Source organism: Melozone crissalis, unplaced genomic scaffold (assembly GCF_028551555.1).
Source record: "Melozone crissalis strain CALT ecotype California unplaced genomic scaffold, PUWL_Pcris_2 ptg000027l_1, whole genome shotgun sequence".
NCBI lineage: Eukaryota > Metazoa > Chordata > Aves > Passeriformes > Passerellidae > Melozone > Melozone crissalis.
The window spans coordinates 71,374,320-71,400,213 of record NW_026535805.1 but is presented as its reverse complement, the minus strand read 5'-3'; the positions used below and the strand labels follow the sequence as shown (position 1 = coordinate 71,400,213).

General features: G+C 39.8%; 1 protein-coding gene across 3 annotated transcripts; it reads right to left on the bottom strand.

The window, feature by feature from the left end:
- Positions 1-1,712: 1,712 nt before the first annotated feature.
- BEND6 (BEN domain containing 6) lies at positions 1,713-25,855 on the bottom strand. 3 transcript variants are annotated; one of them, XM_054279805.1, is made up of 10 exons: positions 25,727-25,855; positions 23,531-23,688; positions 12,201-12,429; positions 11,954-12,099; positions 11,372-11,470; positions 10,835-11,012; positions 9,180-9,397; positions 7,687-7,879; positions 5,750-5,888; positions 1,713-3,147 (listed from the first exon to the last, which is right to left on the bottom strand). In XM_054279805.1, exons 3-10 carry the CDS (start codon positions 12,394-12,396, stop codon positions 2,880-2,882), a joined length of 1,437 nt encoding a protein of 478 aa, XP_054135780.1. In that variant the 5' UTR covers positions 12,397-12,429; positions 23,531-23,688; positions 25,727-25,855; the 3' UTR covers positions 1,713-2,879. The 3 variants fall into 3 exon arrangements, with proteins under 3 accessions (XP_054135780.1, XP_054135781.1, XP_054135782.1); XM_054279806.1 differs by having other exon boundaries at positions 23,541-23,688; XM_054279807.1 differs by lacking the exon at positions 11,372-11,470.
- Positions 25,856-25,894: the final 39 nt, after the last annotated feature.

Here is a 25,894-nt window from a genome sequence, read left to right as displayed (position 1 = left end):
ATTAGTTTTAGTATTGCTTACCTTTTCGGTAGTAAATCTCTAGTTACTAATTGCCATACAGTCTAATACCACTACAGCTTCTGTAGCAGTCATCAGTCTTCTCCCATCCTAAGGACTGCAAATAATGTGCCTTCTGTTGCTCATATCAGAGTTTTACAATTTGGAACACCACACATTTACCTATAGCAAATTTATTTTAATGCAGATTTTGGGAGAAGCAGCATTACGCTGATCTGATGTCCCTTTCTATTCCTTCTGAAGTTTCTAATCTGTGAATATCTGGTCTTCAATTTTGTATTCTCTGAGTTTGTCAGGGTAACTTTGAAAAAAAGAGCTTTATTTTCTACCTTTCTGGTCATACTGCAGGAGATATGGCCCCTTTGTTAATGGTATGGTTGTGTAACAGCTATTTATCTCCTTTCATCCAGTGGGATAACATTGTTTCTATACTTTAGTAAGGGGAAGGAATGGTCTTTTCGCAGCTCGCTCCCTTTTTATCCTTTGTTACAGCATTAAAATATCTCCTTCCATTTATTGTTTCCATGCCTGGGAGCAGCTCCTCCACCCTACCATGAAGCTCCTCCTACACTTTCTGTGGTGAGCTGCCAGCCTCACTGGTTCTCCTTTGACAACTCAACCAAGGCAGCAGAATAGAAAAGCACAAAGTGCAGTGGGATCTGCAGAGCTGCACCAGGCACAGGGACAGCAGCTGCTCACCTTTGCTCTATCTCCCTGCCCAGGGGCTTCAACACCTCCCAAAGGGCAGGGCAGCTACAGCTGTGCCACATCAGCTGTGACAGCTTTTAGGTTAGAGTGCCCTTGTAAGGTGGGCCAACTCCTTCCCCAGATAAAATGATGAACTTTACAGAAGCTGGCTTCAGAACAGCTACTAAAGAGAAAGAAAGAAAAAAACCCAAAAAACAAGCAAGAGAAAAACCCCAACCTTGTATGTTAGAGTGTACCACAGAGGTGATGTAAGAAAAGGCCCATTAGACAGTGAGGACAATAAAACAGCACAAAGTAATGTTTCATTTTATTTGATAGAAAGTCGCTTCAAAAATATTATTAATTATATACATTATTATATATGCTATACATACAATTACATATACAAAATTTACATAATGGCAAACATCCTTCTGTTACATTTTATGGATGGTAGTTAATAGCATGAGCCAGAGCTAACATATTTCATACCTGCTTTCATCCTGATCCTATCTACAAGGAATTGTTAGGTGAGAGATGAAAAAGGATAGCAAATCACTTAATTTGTACCCCAGCCCACAAACAAGTCTTCTCCACAGTGCATTCTATTAGTGCCTTGCACTTCCCTTCAGTGGTATTTGGCTGATAACCCTCTCTTCAGATTTTTTTTTCAGTGTTCACCCCCATATTATTTTTAATTTATTTCTGTAACTCACATGTCCTGAAATCCTCCTCAAAACAAGCTAGATTTCTTCAATTTAATGTAATTTCATTTTTCCAGTCTGATTAGTTAGTTGCTTGTTTGCCATGTTTGAAATAGATTTAGCTAATAGTACTCTCAGTTCTGGGAAGGACACTCAAACAGGAAAGCTTTTTATATAGTCCCAAGTGTTCTCTCCTTCCCCTTTCAGCACACTGGAAACCTGAAATCAGTCAGCAAGGAAAAATCATAAAACTACAGAATATGCTGAGTTGGAAAGGACCCAGCAGGATCATCAAATCCAGCTCCTGGCCCTTCGGATGTGCAGGACACCCCAAGAGTCACCATGTGCCTGAGAGCATTGTCCAAACACATCCTGAACTCTGCCAGGTTTGGTGCTGTGACCACTGCCCTGGGGAACCTTTCCACTCCTTCTCCTAAGGCTGTTATAGGGTTTGTGTGACTGCTAGCTGCTTCCTGGAAGAAGTGGTGTCAGACCCCAAGGGGAACTGCCCAGATACTGGAATTTTCCTGGTCCTCATCCCATGAGGAATATTCTGCCTGCCCACCTTTTCTCTAAGCAAGGGGTAGCATACCAAAACACAGGGAGTAGAAGCTTCTGCTGATATGTCCTCTATTTCCCCACTGAAGGCACCAGGCACCCTTATCCTATGGACCTGATGGTCAGGGAAAAAGAAGGGAGTAAGAGCTGCCAAACCAGCAGAGTACCAGCAGCAGAATCCCTGTGAGAGAATGGCTTCCATAACTAAACAGGCTCTCCTGGAGGACTCTTCCCTGAGCTACAAATGAACATGGCTTCTTCCATTGCCTTTCCTACCTTGAGAGGTTAAAAAATAACTGCTTTTTCCTGTGAATATCTTGAGAGTTGTAGTTTCATTGGCCTAAGAAAGTTATTTTGTTTTCCAAGTTAGTAGCAGCCCTAGATGGCTATTTATTTCTTCCTCCCTGCTCATGTGGCCCTGTGCTTTCTATTCCTGTGCTGGCCACAGTCTTCATTTCACTAGGAGATCTTTCTATTTTCTCTCCATATCACTGTATCTTTTTTGAATTAATATGCAATAACTTTCTTTGATCAGTTAAGCAGTTTTCCCTCAGCTGTCAAGGTGAAAGCAAGGGGAATTATGGTTCCTCATATATATTCTTTTGGTAGTACTTTAAATAATGTTTTTTTCTAACTAAGGGGCACTCTACTTGTATTCTTCAGTACAAGTTTTAATTACTGCATAACATGCATATATCTTATAATATCTTAAATTCAAATATATTAATATGCCTTCAATTTTTTTCTAATCTATGGGATTTTCATTTGTTTGAGAAAAAAGTTCTCAGGCTTCTATCTCTGTCCACTGTTGGACACTACCATATATCTAGTTCAATTTAGGTATTATTTCTTTTTTTATTTCATACTGCTTCTTAATCTCTGTTGAGCACATGAGCTGGAATGAAACACCTGTTATTCCTTGTCTGAATTCCTGAGATTCTGTCCACAACCCTGGCTGGGAGAGGGCGCTGGTGAGCTGCTGGCGAGTTGAGACTCCACCTTAGAAGAAGTGGGTTTGGGACACTCCTGCTGACCTTCTGGGGCGGGAGGTGGAGGAGTCAGGCAGCTGTCACTTTGCTGAAGTTGTGCATTAGCAGCTGGTGAATCATCATCCTGCTGGTCTTGTGTGCAAGGAGGAACAGCCGAAGAGATGATGCCCTGAGGAGCAGCTGTTGAACCACTGTTGAGACAATTTATAACTAAGTTTGAGATATTGACATTAAATGTGCAATTAGTACTGTTCTTGGTTTCCAAGCTGCAGAGATTGTTTATTAGCTAGTTAAATAGTTTTCTTCACTGTCACATTGCCCTTTTCCTTGTTTCACCTCAGTTTCATGCATCTGAGATGGAAATTCATCTGTCTCGTTGGATATGTTTCCATATTTTTTTCTCTTGGATCATAATTCTACTCTGGGGAAAGGTGGAGGAGGTGAGTAAGGAAGAAATAGCAGCAAGGGAGAAAATAAAAGCTGCAGCAACACCAGTTTTTAAAGTTAGTAACTTGTTTGGATAAATGGTTACTAAAGGTCCTGCTCAACAGAATTTTCTCTACCCCTCTCTGCATTTCATTGCTGGAAGGTAGATTGAAGGAGTAGCAGTGAGATTATGAATACTTCTAAATTGTCTTACTTTTCTTACAGCGAATGTGTGCCATCTGAGTTAATGGAATCACCAAGTTATCTTGATTACTTAGATGGTGCTTAACTGCTTTGACAGTGAGGGAATGCTTAACAGATGTAAAAAATTCATTATAAATGTATTCAAAAGACACTATTCAGGCAATATCTGAATTGGTCACAATGGATGTTGGACTGGATTTTACATAAGCATTGATCAATAACAGACATAAAGGCATTTTAAAAATATTGAGTTTAAGTTGGAAGGTCCATAGGCAATATTAAATAACAGCCCAGAATTGTTTTAGTATAGTCAAAGTCTTCCTATCAAGGCTTCAAACTGTGTACATTAGAAGATTCTGGAATTAGCAAAATGTATGGATCCACCTCATGAAGATTTAAAATATTTAAGATTTTAATACTTTCAAAGAAGACAAAATCTGTGGTTTTGTGCTGTTATTTTTCCTGTCTGTGTTAAGGACAAGGAAAAACATTGCAGTGAATCATTGCATACTGTATATTACAAATACACAGGATCTTTAATTTATGAAGTCTTCTCATCTCTAGGAGAAAAGCATTAACATAGTAAACTTTATTTTTGCCTGGCTGGTGCATTTATTTATTGTTTCCAGATGGAAAAACCTGTGTATGTGGATTTTCCTAACAGATATTCTGTAAGAATTTCGCAAATAATAATTCACAGACCACTGGTGTGTGAATAGTACTACTGTGGTAGTACTCCATAGAGTACTACCAGGTGGCTTAGTAACAAATTTTAGAAGCAAAGCACTACTACTTTTCAAACACTTGTATCATAATGTAGACAAATATCTTGGGGTGCTTCTTGTTTGTTGTTGTTGGGTTTTTTTGTTTTTTTTTTCTTATTAAGTGTCTTACAGTTGCAAATTCAGATTTTAAAAGCATGCAGGAGATAAGTGAACCAGGAAAAAGAAAAATGTTACCTCAGTATAGAAAGTCTAAGTAAGGACAAATCTCTTTTCCCTTTCACCCTATTTAATCTCTTGTCCTGTTCCTTGCTCATTTCTTATTGTGTTCTTGAAGAGAGGCTGTGGCAGCTGAGCCTGCTCAGGCTCAAGCTGATCTTATCTGTGTGCACTACTGTCTGATGGGAGAGTGTAAAGTCGATGGAGGCTTATCCCAGAGGGGCCCAGTGGCAGAACCAGAGGCAAAGGGCAGAACTGGAAGCACAGGAGGTCCTGTAGGAACATCAGCAGCACCAGAGGCAATGGGCAGAACTGGAACATCAGCAGGACCAGAGGCAAAGGGCAGAACTGGAAGCACAGGAGGGCCTGGGGGGAACATCAGCCAACACCAGGAGGGTGGCGGAGCGGGGGCGCAGGGTGCCCGGAGAGCTGGGGGAGTCTCCACCTTTGCAGATACCCAACCAAACTGGGCATGGCTCTGAGCAAGCTGGGCTGGGTGACCCTGCTTGCAGCAGCAGGGCTGGACCAGCCAGCCTGCAGAGGTGCCTTCCAGCTCCAGCCTTCTGTGATATGTGCATGGTGTATGTGGAAACTGTACTGTGCCAACAGCTGACTTTACCGACTGTAGCCATGAGTTTGGTGATTTTGTATCACTTTCACTCACAAGGCAAAAATGCCCCTAATAGGTAAGATGTTATTTAATAAATCCTCTGACCCAATAATTTAGACTCTTTTGGCAGTAAAGGATTGCCAACGTAGCTTGCCTACAGTACTCTTATAAATACACACCAAAGAGGTGTGATTTTCCCTGTATTCACTTGTGGGTTAATTGGGGTACAACAGGTGACATGGAAGTGGAATTGACTTGTCCATGCTGAGACAGAGAATAATAAGAAATGTAAATAATGTCAAATCTAAAATAGACATATTCAGCAAAGCAACTCCATGAGAAAAACTCTGTTTTCTCTACCTGTAATTTAATAGTCTTGTGCTGCTTTGTCTGGCACCAATAACTATTTTTGTGCAGTAATGTTAAGCTGGACTGCTTCTGTATTATGTACTTTTTGTACAAGATTATGGAAATATTTACTGGCTTGGTAGTGTGTATACCAAGTAGGTAAATCTGTATTGTTACCTGAATTTTAAGACTGCTTTTAGATTTTATTACCATGAAGTAATATGCAGAATTACACAGTGCAGGCATTTTTTTAATGTTACTTACCAAAAACTATGTTTCTGAAAAGCACCTGAGTTAAGGTCTTTGCTTAAAATTGGCTTCTTGGTGCAATTGTTCAGTTTTTGTCCCATCATTCGCCTAATTAAAGCATCATCTGTGTTTGGAAACAACTGTTTTGTGATTCCTGCAAAATAAAGAGATGGTAATATAGTTTTATATATAGGGACCCTCCAAATAAGAGAAACAAGAAATGTGTGATATAATTTCTTGCATCTTTTAAAATCCCAGCCACTTCAGCTTCCACTCTAGTTACTTCACAATCTTTACAAACTCCTTCAGAGATTTTACACACCTCCTTTTTGTCTTTGTGCCTTCCCATTGCTGCCTGCTCTTGGCAGACTGAAAAGGAACCCCAGGGCCACAAGGGCTTCTTTAGTGAGTGATTTGTGCTTGGTAATAATTTTTCCTTATGTTCTGTCCCTGATCAGAGTCCTTTTCCCATCCTCATCAGTCCTTATGACTCTGAATCTTTTTTTTTTTTTTTCCCTCATTAGTTTTCATTTGCAGGTGATGTCACTTTTTCTAAAAATTTCCCTCCTGTTTTGCCTGGCTACATTTTTTGAATGCAATAATAACAGGACTCAACATGAGGAATGTGATTCTTGCTCCCTTCTTTTCCATCATCTTCCCTCCCCTTGATTTCCCTGCCCTTTAATTTCATTTTATTTTGAAGTCCCACAATTTCCATCTTCTTTAAATAATCTGATTCACTAACTCATTTTCTACAGTCCTAGAACTCCCAAGCTTCCTTCTCATTTTTCTTTTTCTCTTGTATAATGTTGACAGTTTTCTGTTTAAATTTCAGAGTATTCTCTTCTATCTTAACAAAGTTCTTTGATTTCTTTGTAAGCTTTGTCACTGAATTCTCCACAATATGCTGTGTTACCTTCTCTGATTCCCTTTTCAGTTTTGCCTAGGCCCTAGTAGGATTTAGAATCATTAAGGTTGAATAAAACCATTATGATTGAGTCCAACCATTTTTCTCATCCCATTAAATATTTTTCATTTTTCTTAAATGTCATTCCAAAACTGTCTCATCTTACTGCCTCTAAATATATTTTTACCATCCTACACACTCTTTCCTTTTATCTCTCTCGACTTTGGGCCTTTTTTTTCCCTAACAAGGTTCTTAAAAAAAGGTTTTTTGCAACTGATAACTTTTGAAACTGATGGCTAACTTCAACAAAACTGTACTAAGGTACAGGAACTGGAGCTAAACAGAAGGGAACCAAGAGAACTGCAAAGTCCAAGGGAATGGCAATGGGGGAGGAATTATAGTACAGTAATTAAGGCTATATTGCTCTAGTATTTAGTTATAGGTGTGAATCCAATTAAAATTTGGCTTCATATGCTCACAAAATTCTGTTTTCTTTAAAGCTAATACTTACATTTGAAATTTTCTGTCCTATTCACCAAATATTTTCTGCTGTAAACCTCAGCATAAATCAAATTTTGTTTGCTTCTCTGACTGCTATTTCTGTCTTCTATACAGTCTCATTTTGCCTCTAGCTCTATTTAAAATGTCAGAATTCATAACATTCACTAAACTTCAGAACACAGCAGCCATAATTTAAAATTTCATCCAAGTGTGTCCTCTTTTTGCTTTCCCTTATCTGTTATCATCGTGCTCCAAGTTTGACTGTTGCAGGTTAACCCTGCAAGGGCTAAAACAATTTACAGTATCACTGTTCCTGAGCAGTCACCTGAATAAAGCCCACAGAATTCACACAATAGAAATACTACCACATAGCATTTCACTGGCAGTATTTTTAACAGATGGTTTTAAAAAGCATGTAGTTGAAGAAGGAAATAGGAAGCAGCTCATCACCTGCATAGAGCAGCTGCTAAGCATGACAGCCCTCCCTCCAAGAAAGCCCCCTGTCAAGTCAGAGCCACAGTGAGTAAGGTTAACAAGTCATCACCTATGATTTCCTGAACTTCATTCTGATTCATAGCTGGTTTTGCTGCTTTGTCCTTTGAAGAGGAGGACTTTGCACCTGTCAGGCTGTGTGTAGCCATGTATTCGTGTGTATAAAGTGCTTGCATCAAGTCATTTATAAATTTTTGAGGTTTGCTCTTGTTACAAAGTGCAATCTGCCACTTTTCGATCTTGAACTGGAAAACAAAATTGGTCATAGGCATAATTACTGCAGTTCTCTAAAAATATTATATACTATTACCACTGAAATATCTTTTTCATTTTCTCTTTCTAAACCACAATTTCAAAAGCAATCTCTACAAACAGTGTGCTTGAGATAATGCCACTGCTCAGCATTTGGGACTATACACACAGCTTGATTATTTTCCAGAAGGAAGTGTGGGGCAGACTAAGGACCCCATGCAAACCCTTCACCATCCTCATTACTCACTAGTGGAGACAGGACACGTTCAGACACAGCAAAATCCTTCTGCTTGCTCCTCATGCAGGCTGGCTGTGGTCCAGTTCTGGCATGGTTTCTGTACTGCCTTGGTAGCATGGCACTGTGCCCAAGCAAATATTCCTGCCTGTGAGCAGGCATGCCCTAAGAACTGTGACATCTGGTCCTGGGCTTTGAGAGTGGCTTCTGCATGCAGCAGTGGTACAGCCAAAGAGTTTGAACTCCCCTAATAGGCAATTTTGAGCTACCTCTATGCAGTAAGGCAGGCTGCTCAGAAAATTAGGTCTTTTTATTTCTTTGAAGATGTTAGGTCAAATTTTGTGGTTTCCAATATGCAGTCAAAACACACTACAATAATTCTTAACAGATGACTTTGGGTTTTAGCACTCCATGACAACACACAGGAATGATTTGCATGGACTACCTTGACCCAATGCATGTTTATGTAAATTGTGAATGCAGACATTAGAATTAATTCTTTTGTTTTTGCCTTCATTTTTTTCATGTACAGCCTCTGTGCCTTAGATTTCTCGATCATGTTCTGTTATAATTGCAGAGAATAAAGGAACTTCCTTACTCAGTATCTCTGTACACATGTATTTCTACTTAACTGCTAGCCACTGTTTGGAACAGGAGAAGAAACACAGCAGCTGCCAATTACAAATTAACAGTTTGAACAGACTGCTGGTATTCATCTTAGATTATCTTGGAAATACTGTTATTCCCCTTTGGCATCCAAACAATTAGGCTGGAAGTTATCCCTGGATCTTGGCATTTTCTTCATGTATCCAGATTCTGCCCTTAGCTACAGATATGCAAGGTCACTGAAATGAAAGTGAATTTCAAAGTGTACAGGACACTGATTAAGAGCTCATGCTTCTCATGGAAAGAGCATTCTGCACAAAAGGAGCTCGTAAGTTATGTTATCAATGCAATAATGATAAATTATTTTACAGATAATTATTTTCTATATTATGCTATAGCAGTAAACATTATACTGTATAAAGTTTCATGCCTGAAATTGCCTTTTAGCTGACCTGTTTTTCAGTCTGTTGCTCCTCATCTTCCACATTCAGGGTGATTGGTGAGCTGGAGTTACTATGCATAGCTGCATAGGAGTCTGCTAATGGATTGTGAGATGCCTTCCAAACAGCATGGGGATGCAGACTGGACGTGGCTGATGTCACTCCCCCTTTGAGCAGCGCTTCAGCCATCCCTACCAGTTCCTCAAAGTGAGTGACTGCCTGTGGCAACACTGAAATCACATGAAAAGGGAGGGGTAAAACAGTAATGGAAGCTTTCAGACTCCAATTACATAAGCAGGGATATTTAGCAATTGGATTGCTGTCACATAATGCAAAAGACTCAAAGTAGTCAGCAAAGATATTTCAATATACTTCTTTCCTCCTCTCTCAAATGCTTTCCTACCATTCTGCTGTCCCCACACATGAATATCTGGGGTCAGTTTCTAGAACAGATCAGTTCAGTGTAAGGCTAAGAGGAATTATTAGTTTATGCCCATTCTGGCACAAAACAGACTGTTTCTCTTTTTTCTTTGCACAATCTCAGAATCTCTACAAGTCCATAAAGCTATTGAATATGGGCTAAGTGATGTCTGTTTTTTCTTTTTTACCTTCAAAGAAATTACACAGACTTCAGAAGCTTTTTCTTTTTTTTTTTAACTCTAGAGAATATGTTTTAAATAACCTTTTCTCAAAGTATTATTTTCAAATATTAACTTTTACAGCAACCATTAAGAAGAATCAATGCAAAGCAAAAAGGATTCAAGAGGTAACATATCAGCAAGATACAGAATCACCAAATTAAATAAAGTACTGTAAAAGACTAGGATAATTGCTCAGGATGTAAGGTAAATTTACGTGTGAGAAAAGTTGTCAGACACAAAGAAAATGTTTACAAATAATATTTAAAAAGGTGGAGATGAATGATTCAAACCAAGATGAAATGCAATCAGATGGGAAATGAAAATGATAAACAGTTGCAAAATCATCTGACAATAAACAGATACCATCACATTTTCTAGGGATGGTATGGTGTAGCTGGCACAGGAGAGAGTAAATCCTCTTTAAACCTTATTCATTCACTAGTGGTTTGAAATTTTAGATTCAGTTTTGGCTGCCTTAGAGTAGGGGACAGGGACAAGCCAGAGGCACTTCAGAGATGATCACTAAGAGATGAAGGGTTCATTTACAGAGGAACAAGATTTTTCATCTCTGGGAAAGAATTTAATTTGGTGCATCTGAAACTAACTCGGATTTTCAGTAATGAGGAATCACAAAAGTAATTAGAAATTAAGTCATTTCAGAATAAATGAAATATCAATTGATCAAGAAAGACTGCCAGTAAATAAGGGTAGTTGGACTGGTCAAATACTGAAGTATTTGAGCTTAGCCAATGGTTACACAGCATACAGAAAGGTTCTCCTGGGAACAACTGGCAGGATTTAGACACCTTTTTCATTTCTAACTCTATGATTGCATGGCCTCTGTGTAAGTCAGTAAGTGCTGCTGGAATTAAATGCTGCCATGTATCACAGACTGTGATGCTAATGGTAGGCCTTCATCATGTCAGGTGCTTGAGCATCCATAATTCCCATCCAAATGGCCTCTTATAAATCAAGCTTTTCCTGACCTTCAGGCTTTTCTCTTCATCAAAATACTCCCAACTTTACCTTGAAGCATCACCAGGGACTGCCTTAGGCGGCAGTTTTCTCTCATGGTATCTGTCAGCTTCCTCTTGAGACTTTTAATTTTGGCACATAGTTCTACCTTGGAGAGTTGAAATAAAGGCTCTTCATCATCACTGCTACTTTCACTATATAGAAAGTTGCTTCCTGAATATGGTTCTCTCTGAAAAAAACCCCAAACCACTGTGATATCTAGAGCAACAACAACATAAAATCAAAGCATCAAAACCAACATTAAAATATCTGGCTAAATAAAAAAATTCTCATGTATAAACAGACTTAGCGCATTTTAATAAAAACTTTTACCGAACATAGCTCTTAGTATTCTAGTTGAAATGAAAAATGAAATGTCATTTTAATATGTAACTGTTAGGTACCTTTGTCTCTGTTCTCTATTCACCAGTTTTCCAAAGCAGCATCTTTCAGAACTGTTAACTTCACTATAGCAAAAATCTTATGCCTCCCTCAAAAATACCTTTCAGACTGCTTTTGCTTGATACGTGGCTGAAAATGGATGTTTACCTGTTTGTTAATTAAAGATGTTTCAAGTTGACTCAGGATGTTGGCAGGAGCAGATGCCTGCAATGATTTCTTTCTTTTTATATGTTTCATCATCTTCCCCTGTAAAAAGTGCATAACAGTGCCTTTGCATTCCTATAGAGCCTTTCATAACAGTATTTCATACTATACCATAAGTTTTTATTCACTGTGCACTTGACATTCTTGGTTAGTAGTTTCAAAAAATGTATCTGTAACTTTGTTAACTTTCATATTTTCCTTGCCTATATTTTGTCACTGCAGATCTCAGCACAAGGTACACCTTAGAAAACCTGCTCCCTTCCCTTTTTAAGCAGTAGTCAGATTTCTGTCTTACAGAGCATCAAAGCCTTGAATAGCACTCATCTCTTGACACAGAAAAGGACAAAATCCATTGGCCTAAGTAATTACTCTGACAGGTTATTGTGCTGAGGTACCACGTGAAGGCTGCCTGTATTCCTACCTTTACCATCCTTTGTGTGTTCTATCGTGAAGAATCAATAGTTACAGTCTATTTCATTCCTTTATGGACCTAAAAATATAGGGCACATAAAGACACAAACTCACCTTTTCTTTATCCAGGTCACTGTCCTCACTTTCTGAGAATATCATTTCTATCCTCTTCCTCTTGCCTTTTCCAAGGACTTGTATTTTTGTAATTTCATCTGCTCGTAATATCTTTTGCATCATTTCCACCAGCTCTTGGGGGTCATCTGAAGTGGTGGAAAGGAAAAAGGCCAAAGCACAGACAATCAGGCAACTATAGCTTAAAAGCAGGTTTCATATCAGACAGATATTCTGGAACTGCACTCACCACTCATGTACACAACTTTCACCAGGTGCTTTTCTGTCTTTCTTTCTCCCACTGGCCAGTTTACTAGTACGTGCTCATTAGGTTTCAGAAGCCTTTCTAGTTCATTGTCATCACAGGGAAGGTCCTGGATCCATGAAGTCTCTCCAATTTGCAGTGAATTATCATTTACAAAATCAAACAGTGTGAATTTTTTCATTGTTAAATGGCTTTCTTGTCACACAGACACTTCCTGAAGGACAATATAAGAAAAATAGTAGTTACTGTAGCATGCCACAGGGATGTTACAAGAACCCTTTGAAAAGCCCCAAACAACCCTCCTTTTGCTGGATATTGGTAATTACCTTGTAGGAATATACCCTAAGGAAGTGAAAACTAGCCAAGCAGTGAGTTGTGTCCCACCTGAAAGATGGGAGATGGTCTGTTTAACACCTGTACATCAGACATTTTCCTCAAAAACTATGCACAAAAAACAGCTTCCACTCACAGAGTCCTGGCTCCCATATTATTTCTATTTCAGTCTAGCAGGGATCTCTACTACTACTACATTTGTCTCAACAAAATTTTTAGTCCAGCTTCTGACTAAAAGATACAAGTGTGATAGAACCTTTCCCTAGAATGGAGGAAAATGCTAGCTATTCAAGCTATTAAGTGGAATGTATGGTTATCATTTCATGGTCAGGAAGACAATTGCAGCCACAGAAAACCAACCCAGAACTACCCAGGACAACTGAGTGGGTGAGGTACAACACAGCCTGGCAGTGGAAAGTTTGATGCACAAAAGAAGTGACAGGCTAAGGACTGGAAGAGAGCTGGGCTGCTTCATGAGGAAAAACAGCAACAAGGAAAACCCAACCCCAAATATACAGTTAAATCATTTGCCTCATAAAACAATGCTTTTAAAGCAATGTGCTGTTTTGAGTTTTTTAAAGCACTGGATTTCTCCACCAGAAGAATGGAACAAGTCATACTTTGAGCTTTATTTTCCCAATTAGGATAATAGCTTTTCATGAAAGTATAAATTCTACTGGAAATGTAACCACTTCTTTTAAGTGCTGCCATTATACTCAGAGAAGATATTTTCTGCTTTAAAATTATTAAATCAATACATAGAAAATCTGATTTTCAAACCTGAATCTTCTTTCCAGCAAACATATGGTCAATTCATAAAGGTGAAATACTTTCACAGAGCTGAAAACTCATGAATTCCTAGATGTGACAATGTGATTTGCAATTGACTTGGCCTCAATCTGTCAGAAGCAAATTTAGTGCCTCATGAAGACTCTGTCAAAAAGGGAACTCAGAGCTAGAGAATATCTGGCTGCACTGCTCTATGAAGCAATGTCAATTCATTTGCAGAAGCCCAGTTTGCCACTATTCCACACGTCTGCTCTATGCCTCAACAGAACTGGCTTTCCATACAGGGGTGAACTTGTTAATTTGCAAAAGACAGCTGCAGTCTCATCAACATGTTTACTGATACAATGGGGCAAGCAGTATAGATAAGAAATCATCATTAAAAGGAGTATTAAACCAAACTTCTATGCAGAATATGTTTAATGTGACAGTAGTAGGATTGTTAAGTATTGCCTCACTGGAGAAAGGAGACCGTGTTTGCAAGAATTGACATTATTTTTCTTTGAAGATCAGAAAACATCCATCCCATGCAAATTCTGGAAGAGGAAGCAGCCTGAATATCTCAGCCCAGCATGACTCATTAGAGACCTCATTCTGCCACTGATCCCTGCTGGATGGATCCTCATAACAGAGTCAGGGATCATTCAAATGAAAAAACATATAGACAAAACAGAATCCAAAGGAACAAAAGTTCCAGCACTGACCTCGTGATGGACAGGTAAGGTCCAAACTGGAACTGTGTGTTTGTCTGAACAACAAAATACCAGATTTGAAACAGGTGGAGTATGCAATCAGCTGAGCATCAGTATTCTTCCTCCTTTTTCAAAATGCTTTTGAATTTATACTTCACTCAGCTTAACATTTTTCATCTGGCTCAAAGATGTTAGTTCTGCCTCTGACCTACCTATCACAGCAATCTACACCACCCAGTTCTTTGATTCTCAAATGAAGTACTTTGATATTTCCCCCTTTGGCCTTGGCAGTTGTGAGCTATTCTTTATCCTCCTAAAAGCTTACAAAAGAGCTACAGAATTGCAGCAGAGTTAGAGCTGCCAGTGTGCTAACTCTAACAACTGATTGATTGACTTCTATATTTTTTTAATGTTTCCCTGCAGTCCTCTAACAGTTTGTCTTTTGTCTCTCATTTTGTATTAAGACAAATATTCTCTGAGCCATGGGACATTCTTGTGGTCTGAACTTGCACATGGTTAGTGAGCCAGCCCAGGATTTCCAGAGGTACATGGACACACAGGCTCTTCACAGTATGCAGGGCAAGTGGTGATTCCCCACAGCACCGGAGCTAGTCACATACACACTGTGCCAATGCCTTGCACATCAGTACCAAATCCAACAGCTTTTGGGAGGTATCACACCTGCCTACATTTTTAAACAGCTTAAGGAAGCCAATGCAAATGTGGACTTCTGGATGTTCAGAGTCCATGAGAGCAGCCTGGCGCCACTGTAAAGCACATGGACAACAAAATATCTCACAGCCTTTACACCAGGCAAGCACCTGGATCCATGAAAATACATCTGCCCTCTTTATGCTAAGGACAAATTTTACCACAGCAGGACATGGAGCTCAGCAATTTATCTACATTATATATAAAATTCTTCTGAGCTGACAAGATTCTTGCCTGTGGTCAGAGTGTGTTCTAACAGCTAAACAATTTCACTAAGGGCCTTCACAGCTGCCATATTGTCTCAGCATGCTGAGAGAAGGGATATCCTGTTGTTTGTAAAGGGACCAAGGCAGGAAAGCAGTTGAGGGGCAGCAACAGCAACTGGCCAAGCCCCCTTTTCTCTGCTGCACCTCTACTGAACCTGAGCCCAACTCCTTGTGTTATGGGTAAAATGATGAAATCATTACATAGCCAAACATGAATCGTTACATTGGAACAGAGTGTAGTAGTTGGTTGCAAGTATTTTTATGTTATGGAGCAATGGCTTCAGCTCCTGCAGTAGACATTAATCAAACTATGTCTTTTCACAGAATTTATTGTGACAATCCACGGGCCCTGGGGATAACACCGAACTGTCTGCTGGCATCATCTCTAGCAGGGATTAAAGGGAATGGAAAGGTAGAACAAAATAATAAGGGAGAGGAATAGTGAAACACTTCACTTTCTGGAAAAGAAGTCCCACAGTGTTTTCTCACTCTGACCTCACACAGGAGCCAATGTGAACCTTGCTGGAGATACTTCCCTCTAAAATCTTATTTGCCAAAACAAATCAAAGGCAAATGATAATGTATCATCAGAAAACAAACAAAATAAGTTGGGAACTGGGAATGTTACCAAAATTTTACTGCCTTAAAAGGGAGAGGGTGTCTAGCCACATTTGGCTCAGTCACTGCAGAAAGGGAGGTGATTCATCTCACCCTGTGACATGTGTACTGTCTGGGAGAGCCTATTTGTCTCCACCAACTACTCAGTGACTATACAGTTGGTGTGTCTCCTTATAGAAGCTGGACTGGTCCAAGCCATCTTGAATTACCTTTTTATGCTTTTGAACAGATTTTGAGCAGTAGGATAGATTCCAGTAGACCAGCAGAAATTATAGAGAGCTGAAAGGACGGCATAAGAAATCTGTTAAAGTGTATCTGGTTCTCTGTTTTAAATCTTTCTAACGTAGTTCTGCAAGTCATCAAGTAAGATTTCTGACACTGAAGGCTTTGGTCAGTGGTTAATTTGGAGGAAACATTATCATTCACAGGCATTACCCTGTGTGCAGCTACTAACCACAAAGACATTATATGACCTTTGAAAGCCACTTATGCTTTACAAGTTATTTAATTCTGCTACATGCTCCATTTGAAAACACTACTGATTTGAGTAATACTGAAATCCAAATTTACAATTTTTTACTATTCTAGGTCATTTGTAGAAGGGAAAAAAGAAAAAGGAAGGAGCCCTATAATTTTAAAGTTCTGCAGAGGAAATATTAATTGGACTCAATTTTTACAAGCATGTTAACGCTCACATACTGCACAAATGCTATCAATTTGTAATTGTGATATTGTTACTAAGCAACACAAAAAGCCAAAACAAAACCAAACCAAAACTGCACAAGAAACCCCAAAGCCACCAAAAATCCACAAAGGTCACTTAACGACATATTTCACCCTTTGTCTGACATAGTCTGTTCTGTTCAGCCAGACAACTGGCAGATGGCATGCTGAGATCATTATTTCTCTTTTCTTTCAGTAAAAACAGTGCAAAGTGTTACAAGTTTACCACATGAGATTGTGTACCCACTTGATGAGTCTGATTCTGTTGGCTTAAAACAGGGCTTTGACACTGGTTTCAGCAAATTGAGGAACCATGTACCACAGATCCATAATTATGGTAAATGCTCAGGCTTGCTACAGAGTTGCCTTAAGTTAGTGAAGAACTGATGAGATTGGTTGAGAAAAACATGAGATGTGCCCCTGCCTCTCTTATACCTGGCTCGAGCAAGGTGTAAGGACTGAATGATGCCTGGGTGAAGTGGAAGCCTCAGAGAAGCCCCAGAGAAAACCTGCACCTCTCTACCAGCCACTCTGCAAAAGCAGCCTTGTTATAAATGTGGTCCTGTAAGGAGACAAAGATGTACACAAAGACTTTCTAGTGAAGGTCAGACAGCCTTTACTGCCACCTCAGCAGGTGGAGGAGGACCAAAGTGTTTATTGTACCTTTTGTGTCAACTATAAATTCTGGCTGAAAATAACCAAGACACTCATTAAGCCCTATTTGCATATTAACTTTTACATCCTAAGAATGCAAATGAAGATAAATGAAAATACATCTTACATGTATGATCATAATGCCCAAAACCCCACCTATGGCATAAAGGAAGGGGAGGTTTGAAGCAAATGAAGAAAAAAAGAGAGAGGGAGAAACACCTCTCCTTGGAATTGGCTGATGGACTGTCCTCCTCCCCTGAAGGGATGCCTCTAGGTGAGCTTTGTGCTTTCAGTGCATTGTAAAGACCTGGGAATATTTTTATATTTCTATCTATGTATTAGTAATAGAGCTCTGTTACTATCACCTGCTGTAGTGATACACTGTATTTAGTGCAATCCTGTCACCAGCAAACCTGAACCTGCTTTCCTACTATTTCAGGAAACTGTACTTTTTGTGAATCTGGGCTGTCAAAGTTTTTATTGAACTCAGATCTATAGTATTGAACTGATAAACTGCACTATTTGCAAGTCTGTGATCATACAATTCCTCACTGAACTCAACCAGGCTGGTAATGCTGAATCAGTTCTAATCAGAAGCTAAGCGCAGCTGCACCCAACCCACCTGATTCCTGAGGCCCAGGTGGAATGCAAGGGGATTTATTTTAGCCCAGATATCTGTAGCCTTAATGCAATACATAATAAATACACAATAAAGCTAACATTTTATTATGTACTAACATTTTATATTATTTACCCTCTGAGTTCAGCCTTCAATAATCCCAGTTTTCCTTCAGAGAAAAGCCAAACCAAAACCAAACTGAACTGGTCTTAAAATAAATCTACCTCATAAAAAGCTATTTATTTCCAATTTAGCATGACAAGTGGTAGTGACACATTTGGGTTGTGTTATTTAGACCGTCACATTTTACATTGTTGCCAGAATATTAAATACAATGTTGATTAAAAACTTGGGCTGCAGCGAAGTCTCAAAGTTCCCAATAGCAAGTGTATGATGGAAAACATGACCATATTTAAGTAAGTTATATGCCCTGTTGTAGGTTCTAATCGTTTTTACCTGAAACCATTTAGTAATGAATTCAGTGGAATTAGGTGTGTCAGAATACAAAAGTGTGCTACTGCTCAAAAGATTTACAGTGTAATATCTTAGTCATTTCTGGGAAAAGATGATTCAAAAGCACAAATCTGCTGCTCTCAGCTGAGAAATATAGAGTACAGATTTTCCAGAATCATCAGTATCACTGTGTTCCAAATTCAGCTGGGAATCTGGGGGAGCATCTATCAGAACACTACTGCAACTCTAAATGCACAGAAATGATCCCACTTGTCTTCCACAGGAAGGTTAAAACTCTATGATTTTATTACTGATATTCAAGAGGTCACTTCCTCACTGCAGATCCATATCCTGGTGTGACTCTCTGTGAAATACTTTTCTGAGAAGTGATGCTATTCATGGTAAAGCAGCAGCTCTGGCCTTATTTACCCAGGCGGCCTCCTTGACTTTAAAGCTCAGCAGCATTTACAACCCACAGGATTACACAGAGAACTTGGTGCAAATCTTGTAACCACATTCTAAAATCTGTTGAGTGACCCAAGGAATTCATGAAACCATTCTTATTTCTCACAATAGTGCCCTCCTCCCACATTTTAGCAACCTAGGAGTTCTACAAAATAATGTTAATACCTCAATATGCCAAAGTCCTTTGTAGGACTGTGGCTTAAATCAAAAGCTTGAAGAAATCTATTGGAAAAGCTCTAATTTTTGCATCAATCTCTTAATTTTATTTGTTAAATTGAGTGATAGGAAAGGCTGAATAATGAATTTTTAAGCAGGTATATTTAGTATGTCTGGAACTACTAAATTTTTGTTCTAACCAATCATTTATCCAGCTATCAGTGAAACATGGCATTCATTTCAATGATTTCAAGAGAAGCTAGAAACATTACTGGGTTTTCAGTACAGGATTTAGTTCTAGATTAAGATGCTTACATTTAGGTAGGTGTCTCTGGTGCACCAGTGTCTCAAGTTATTGCTGTAATCACTGGAGATGCAGGGGGCAATTTGGCTTTCTAAGCAGGTGTCTAGCACCACTGGTATTTGCTTGGCCTTCAGCTGCTACTCCAGAAGTACAAATCTCCCACAGGTTTTTTATCAGAATTGTCATCCTTTCAGGGATGTCTCAGCCTTGAGCACCTCCAACAGGCATAAGTGTGAAGCCCCTACTGAACACAGTTAAAGCTTCCTGGAGAGCAATTCAGCTTTTTTTAACTGCTGTAGGGTTGAAAAAATTGAATGTAGGGTTCAATTCAGTGGCCTAAAAACAAACGCATGGTGCAATCTTAGATAACCATAAGTTATTATGCCAGGCCTCCAGCTGCCTCTTCTGGGGGGAACAGACTTCCCACAGGGCTTGGACCCCCTTCTGGGCTTACAGTGGTGGTTAGTAACTCCAGGCACCTCAAATGGCACTAAACACTAATTCAGGGAAATGCATTGTTCTCTGAGCCTCAAAGATTTACCTGAGTTTAAATAGGAGCCTACATATCTCATATGCCTATAAACCATGTAGATTTATTTATCTGTATTTTAATCCCACACTCAGTGAAAGATTCACATTAAAGTAGCAAGATGCCAAGTAAGATGCAGGAAGCTATCTTAATTCTACATGACAGATTAATATCTTTATTTAATAGCTATTTCACAGCTGACAGATGGAGAACTAATACTCATTTCAATTTGCTTGTTTGCAAATGCCATGCACAACAAAATGTATTAATATACAAATCAAGAAATAAATCTCTATTTATTGAACAGGAGTTTGAATAATCCCAAGAAAGCTCTTTCTATGCAGGTTAACATATCCAAACACTTAGAAGCAATAAGTAGCCTGGAAGAAGGAACAGTCAACATGGCTCTGTAAAGTCAAACACTTGGCCATGCTCATCATGACCTGGCTTGGGTAATCCAATGAAACCTATTTTAACAGCTCCCAAATTATAAACATCAAAGCACAGTGATGCATGACTTATCTTGTCTAAAGATGTTTATGGGAACATTAGAGAAAGTTAGATCACATGCAAATCTCTGCTGAGGTGCAATAATTGTGCATTTGGTCCATGCAAGAGCCCAAGCAAACATTTCCTAAAAGACTGAAAAAATATTGGACATGCTTTCAAATTGGACTTATTCAAACAAACCCTCTGATAAGCTGATATAAGAGGTTATAAGAGGATGCACCTTACTCTTTTTATAAGGTAGTAGAAACTATATCTTTCATTCTACCCCACAGTGTTACTGTTGGTGGCATTCTCCCTTCAACTCTTAAAAGCAAAAAGTGAAATAGCAGCTAGAAAATTTCAGGCTCAATTTTTGGCCAGTATTTAATAACTTAGCAGCATCTTTACTTCCATGTCTTTGCTGGCTGTCATAGGTGAGTGATCATAGGAGAGAAGTCATGCCTGATTATTACTCAAAGTGCTTGCTCTTTTACTCCAAATCTCTTCCCCAGTTGCTCTGGTTTTACAGCATTTTGGTAGGTGGGAGGAGGAAAAAAAAAATCTGCATTACTATTAAAGGTCATGAGCTAGAAAAAGAGATGCACATATTGTCCTCTTACTCCAGGGAATGTTACTTAAACTAAGAGTAATTCTGCACACACTTCAGAGAATTGACAGCAATGCATCTTCCCTGCAAGGGTAAAAACTAGAGCTATTTTTTCCCTTCCTGTAAAATTAAATGTCTTTTTACTGTATGTAGTTCAACCTAACTTTATGAAGTAATATACAAGTATAATGACCAGTTAATATGCAAGTGTAATGACCAGTGTTGTATATCAGTCTGAAACAATCCTTAAACAATTTTCAATTATATAGTTAAAACACTGATGAAGTGCAATTCCCTATGGGATGTAAGGCCACATACAGATTGACAACTGCTACTCTAAACACTGCCAAAAATGAATACAGAGCAAATTTCAACCAAGGACAAAGGGGCACACTGCTGCTGTAATAATAAAAAAAAATGCCATAGGAGCTTCTGCAGTATATTTCCATCTAGGCTCAAGAACAGCCTCTCTGTCTACAAAGTCAATTTATGCCTACAGGATTCCTGCTAGCATTTTTCCAGCAACAATGTAAGCCATGAGTGTAGAGCTGTATGGCTCATTCTCCATGTGATTTACATTCAGTCTAATAAACAGAGGGAATTTAAATAAGCAAGTTGTTTGAGCTGACAAACCCACAAAATAAGGACAGTTACCTCTACCTATATAAGCTGACAAGAATTTGGTTTTCCATGGCCACCTAGGACACCTGCAGATGGCAAAATATTCCAGCCACAGAGGAGTTTAGTTTGCAGCACAGGAATCACAGAGTTTGGTCTTGGGTAAATCATGCAACATTTAAATTTATAGTTCACCATTTCTTTTCAATGACTCTGAAATAACAATACACATTTACCTAATTTCAAATATTTTGTGAGAATTAACTGATGTTAACACGCCTTTTAACCACACGAAGCACTGTATGTAGTAGACAATTTAGCAAGTTTTGCAGAACGAAGATTTCTAATAACCCTGCTGAATTTAGAACATATCATTTCACATAAAAAATTTCTTTTAAATGGGTTGCCTATATCAAGCCAGCAAATGTCATCTTTCAACTAAGAAAGTGTTTTATAAGGTTTAATCATCTACCAGAAACTCTCACAACATTTCCTATGGTATATTTAAGCTGCTAGTGTAGCACTGATGGCATTATGTAATCTGTGAGCAGGATATTGAGGGGGAAAGTCAACTATTTCATTGGAAGAAGTAGATAACACTCAGTTACTATGTCTCCTGTATTTTATTTGCTTGCTTCTTTGGTTTTGACCGTGTTTACTTTGGTTCTTGTTTGATGAGGAAAACCCCAAATATTTTGTTAGAAAGTATTAGATGATTAGAGAACCGTTCTTACAAGTTAAGTAGTCATTTAGACAGAATATTTCACTCAATTATAATTAATCAATACAAACACAGCCCTTAAAGCACACCCACATACATGTGAAAAGAGAGGATCTTACCCTTTCACTCATTCAGCTACTCTTCTGAAATAATTTCATGCATCATCTCGTATTCTTATGTCCACATCACCAGATCCAGCAAGTGACCTTTTCCCCCCCAGCTCACTGACCCAGGGAGCTTTACAGCTGCAAAATGAGGTGTACAAGGCCTCAGTCTGCAGGAGCAGAGGTGCCTTCACAGAGCTGTGAAGTGCCCTTGAATCCCATGGCTCACACTGGGGGAGGCCAGCAGACCTCTGAATACATGGTTTCCCCACTCAAAATGCCATCATGTGTAGGGGGTACAGTATGGGTAAATGAAGGTGCTATAGAATGTAATCTTACCCCCTAAAGAGTTGCAGCTGAGCCAATTACTAAAGATTAGGAGCTGGTCTGATGTTAACAGGCCACAGCTGTAGCCAATAAGAAGAGTGTTATAAAAGAGTGGAGTGGTTGATAAGGGGAACTGGAGTTAGTTGGCTGCTGAGAAGATAAGGAAGAGTCAGTGTGTGGAGGAGCTGCCTACAAGAACCATCCAGGAGGTATAAAACTCTAACAATATGGAACACTTGCAATGTAATGATATTAGAACTCTTGCACTATAATGACAACAATTACGTTTTCTTTTTGCAATTTTTTTTGTCTGTCAGCCTAACCTATGGCACTCAGCTAGAATTTTTTCTTTTAAAAGGTGTGACTGAAACCATCTAAATTATCAAGGAATATGCATTGGCCCAGAGACTGTACTGCAATTCTGCCATCAGGACAAGGGCAAGGGAAAAAAGGATCTCCTCCTTCAGCCTTGCTGGGCAAGACTGCTAAGTCAGAACAGGTTATCATGAGAGACCAGCTGAAAGAATATTTGAGGTCAACACTGCCTTTTCTCCCTGCAGGAGGGCTGCTACTGCTGCTACAGCACATTCCCTGTTCAACTCTTACGTTAAACTGTGGAAGTCCAACACAATTTCAGTGTTGTTTCCCTGCCTCACCAACTTGGGAAGATAGGTAAACTGCATTCAAGAGTAACTGTAACCACAGAAACATCCTCCTGTGCCTTTCCACTTCCAAATATTTGCTGGTCACCTCTTCCCTGTGGGTTCTCTGAAGCAGAACTTCCCTTTTTGATCCCTCTGACCAAATAATCATCACCACCTCCTCCCTCAGCATTGCTCAAGTGAAAGGCTGCTTCCCACACTTCCCAAAAGCTTCACCAATGCCAGTGACTTTGTCACTGCTCTGTTTGCCTGTGGTTCCCATCAGAACAAGCATCTGCAGGACCCTACATACCATCTGCTCACAACTCTACAAAAGTGCACTCATATTATGTGTACTCTGAAATGGCAGCAGGGCCCCTAGCTTATTGCAGAATCAATAACTATCTTCTTGGATTATAAAATACTTAATTCCACTTCCCAACAGCTTCCCCTCCCATTCCACTCCCCTTGATCACAGTTAGTCTCAAGGCTTTGTTACCTTCTTTTACTTCTTCTCTGCAATGGCTTCACCTCCAGGATTTCCCTTCTGAGGTCAAATCTCAGATGAGAGGTTTTGTTTTAACCTTCTCTCTTCATTTCTTTTGTCTTCTCTGTTTATCATCCTTAAGATTTAGGAAAAGTCCCCTAAAAAACATTCTGTAAAGAATCTTAGATTAAAAGTGTGATACATATAAATCTTAAATTCTCTTCATTACTATTCGGGGAAAAAATCTACCCACATATAATTTGCTTATTTTTATTGTGTAGTAACTTCAGCACTTTAAATTATTCACTATGGAAGTAATATTTTAACCATACCCTGCAGCATTTAACAAATACAGAATGTTAACATAATGAAGGCCAGAGCAGCAATTTGGTGTACATGTACATGTGAGATAGTTGACTCAAAAGCCTGGAGCAGCAGCTCTCTGAAAAATCATGCATGTCAGCATTTCTTGGACTAAACTGTACTCTCTTTCACATTTGAAAAAAAAATTAAGCAGCTTTCATGAAATTTATTATATCCTTTTGGAAAAATATTATCCTCAAGACACCAGTGAGCTCTAACTCTTAGAAGGGAAAAGCTATAAACCTTAAACTAAAAAGCTTTCACTAGAGATTTGTCTGTCAGATTATTTCTACACACTGCTACCTGAGAACAATGTGAAAAGAACTGCTCCCCCTCAGTTCTCTGTGATTTACTGTGCAGTCACTGCCGTGCTACTTTTGCTTTATCATCCCACTCTGAAACAATAAATCAGTGCAGAGCTAAAGGTGTCACAAAGTTTCCTGCTCCTGCAATATCCTGCAGCGTGGCACTGCAGCACGATGCCAGGAGGATCACACCAATTTCCTTCGTGTTTCAGTGTTTGAATAATCTCCAGGTAATCTGCATTAAAACCATTCTACTGCAGTGTACTGCGGTATTAGGAAAGATTTCAATATTGCACCACGTGATGCAACACAACCTTACAGCGTTTGGCATCTTCCAGGCAGTCAGGGAAAGCTTTGAATCCATGGCTGCAATGTAGCAACTTTCCATTTTACAAAGTGATAGGACTGACTATTCTGGCTCACTCTTGGTGTATAGAATGAAATTATACGAAATATCTGGAATAAATTATTATAGACCTGAAACCCATTTTTTTTTCTTCTTTTTTTACTTACAGCCCCCTCCCCCGCTATCTTTGGATGATAACAGATTTCCTTCACCTTAAGGGTACAGTAAACCATTACAATGTTATTAACCTTAAGGGTACAGTAGAGTGTTACAATGTTATTGGCCAACTGATACATTAATTTTACTAATCTAGAGATTATTTTTCCAGTTCTTATTTAAACTACCACAGCCACATTTCCCTCTCTGCCTTTTGAGCGTGCATATTTTTTAGTTTAACCTAAATTTACATGTATGTTTTTCTGCGGCTTCATGTCAGTCGTAGAAAGCAGTAACATTTCAATGTTTCTCCAATATTTACACAGAGATTTTAATTATTTCTATGAAATTTTGGGAATGCTCTACAGATTTGTGTGCTCACATCAAAGATGCATGAAAAGCATATGAGTTTTGCCTTGAATGAGCTTTTCCCCTCAGTAACACGAGTCAATGCAAAATGGTACCTGGCTATATTTTCAGCTAGTGAATTTTTTTCTTTCTGCGAGTCTGTGAGAGAGTTTAGAACTGCATTTCGAAACAGCCTCTGAAAGTCTGGGCTATCACAAGAACAACTGCAGAGGCAGAAAGAGCGGCACAGGTGAGCTCTTGTTACCCCCTGCGTTAGCGACCTGCACATGGCAGGATTTGGATGCTGCAGCACCAGCTGGGGCCCGGCGGCGAGGGAAGGGCACGGGCTGACATTGCCTGCAGCGCCTGGCAGTTTCCCGCAGGGCGAGGGTCCCCGCAGGCGCTGCTGTGCGCAGGGCACGGCCGGGCAGCGCTGCGCACCCTGCCCCATCGGGGACACGGGGCAGCCAGCCCCGCACCTGCTCAGGGCCCTGCTCACCTTGTCAGGATGGGTCTCGTTATCATTTCCCAACCCCTTCCCCCGCCACGAAACCGGCCTCGACCGACGCTTCGGGTACAGGGAACGCCACAGACCCGCTTCCCCCCCCGACCTGCGCGGGTCCCCGCCGCTGCCGACACCCCGCGCCCCTCGGTCGCAGCCCCTCTTTTCCCCCGGGGGTCCCCCGGTACCTCGCAGCAGCCATTTCCCGACTCTCTCGGCAGCTCCAGCGGTGATGTCACCGGCCGAGCCTCCTCGGCGGCGGGATGCACCGCTCCGCGCTCCTGCCTCCCTCCCGCCGCCGGCGGCACCTTCTTCTTCTTCCTTCTCTTTCACCTCCTCCTCCTCCTGCTGCTGCC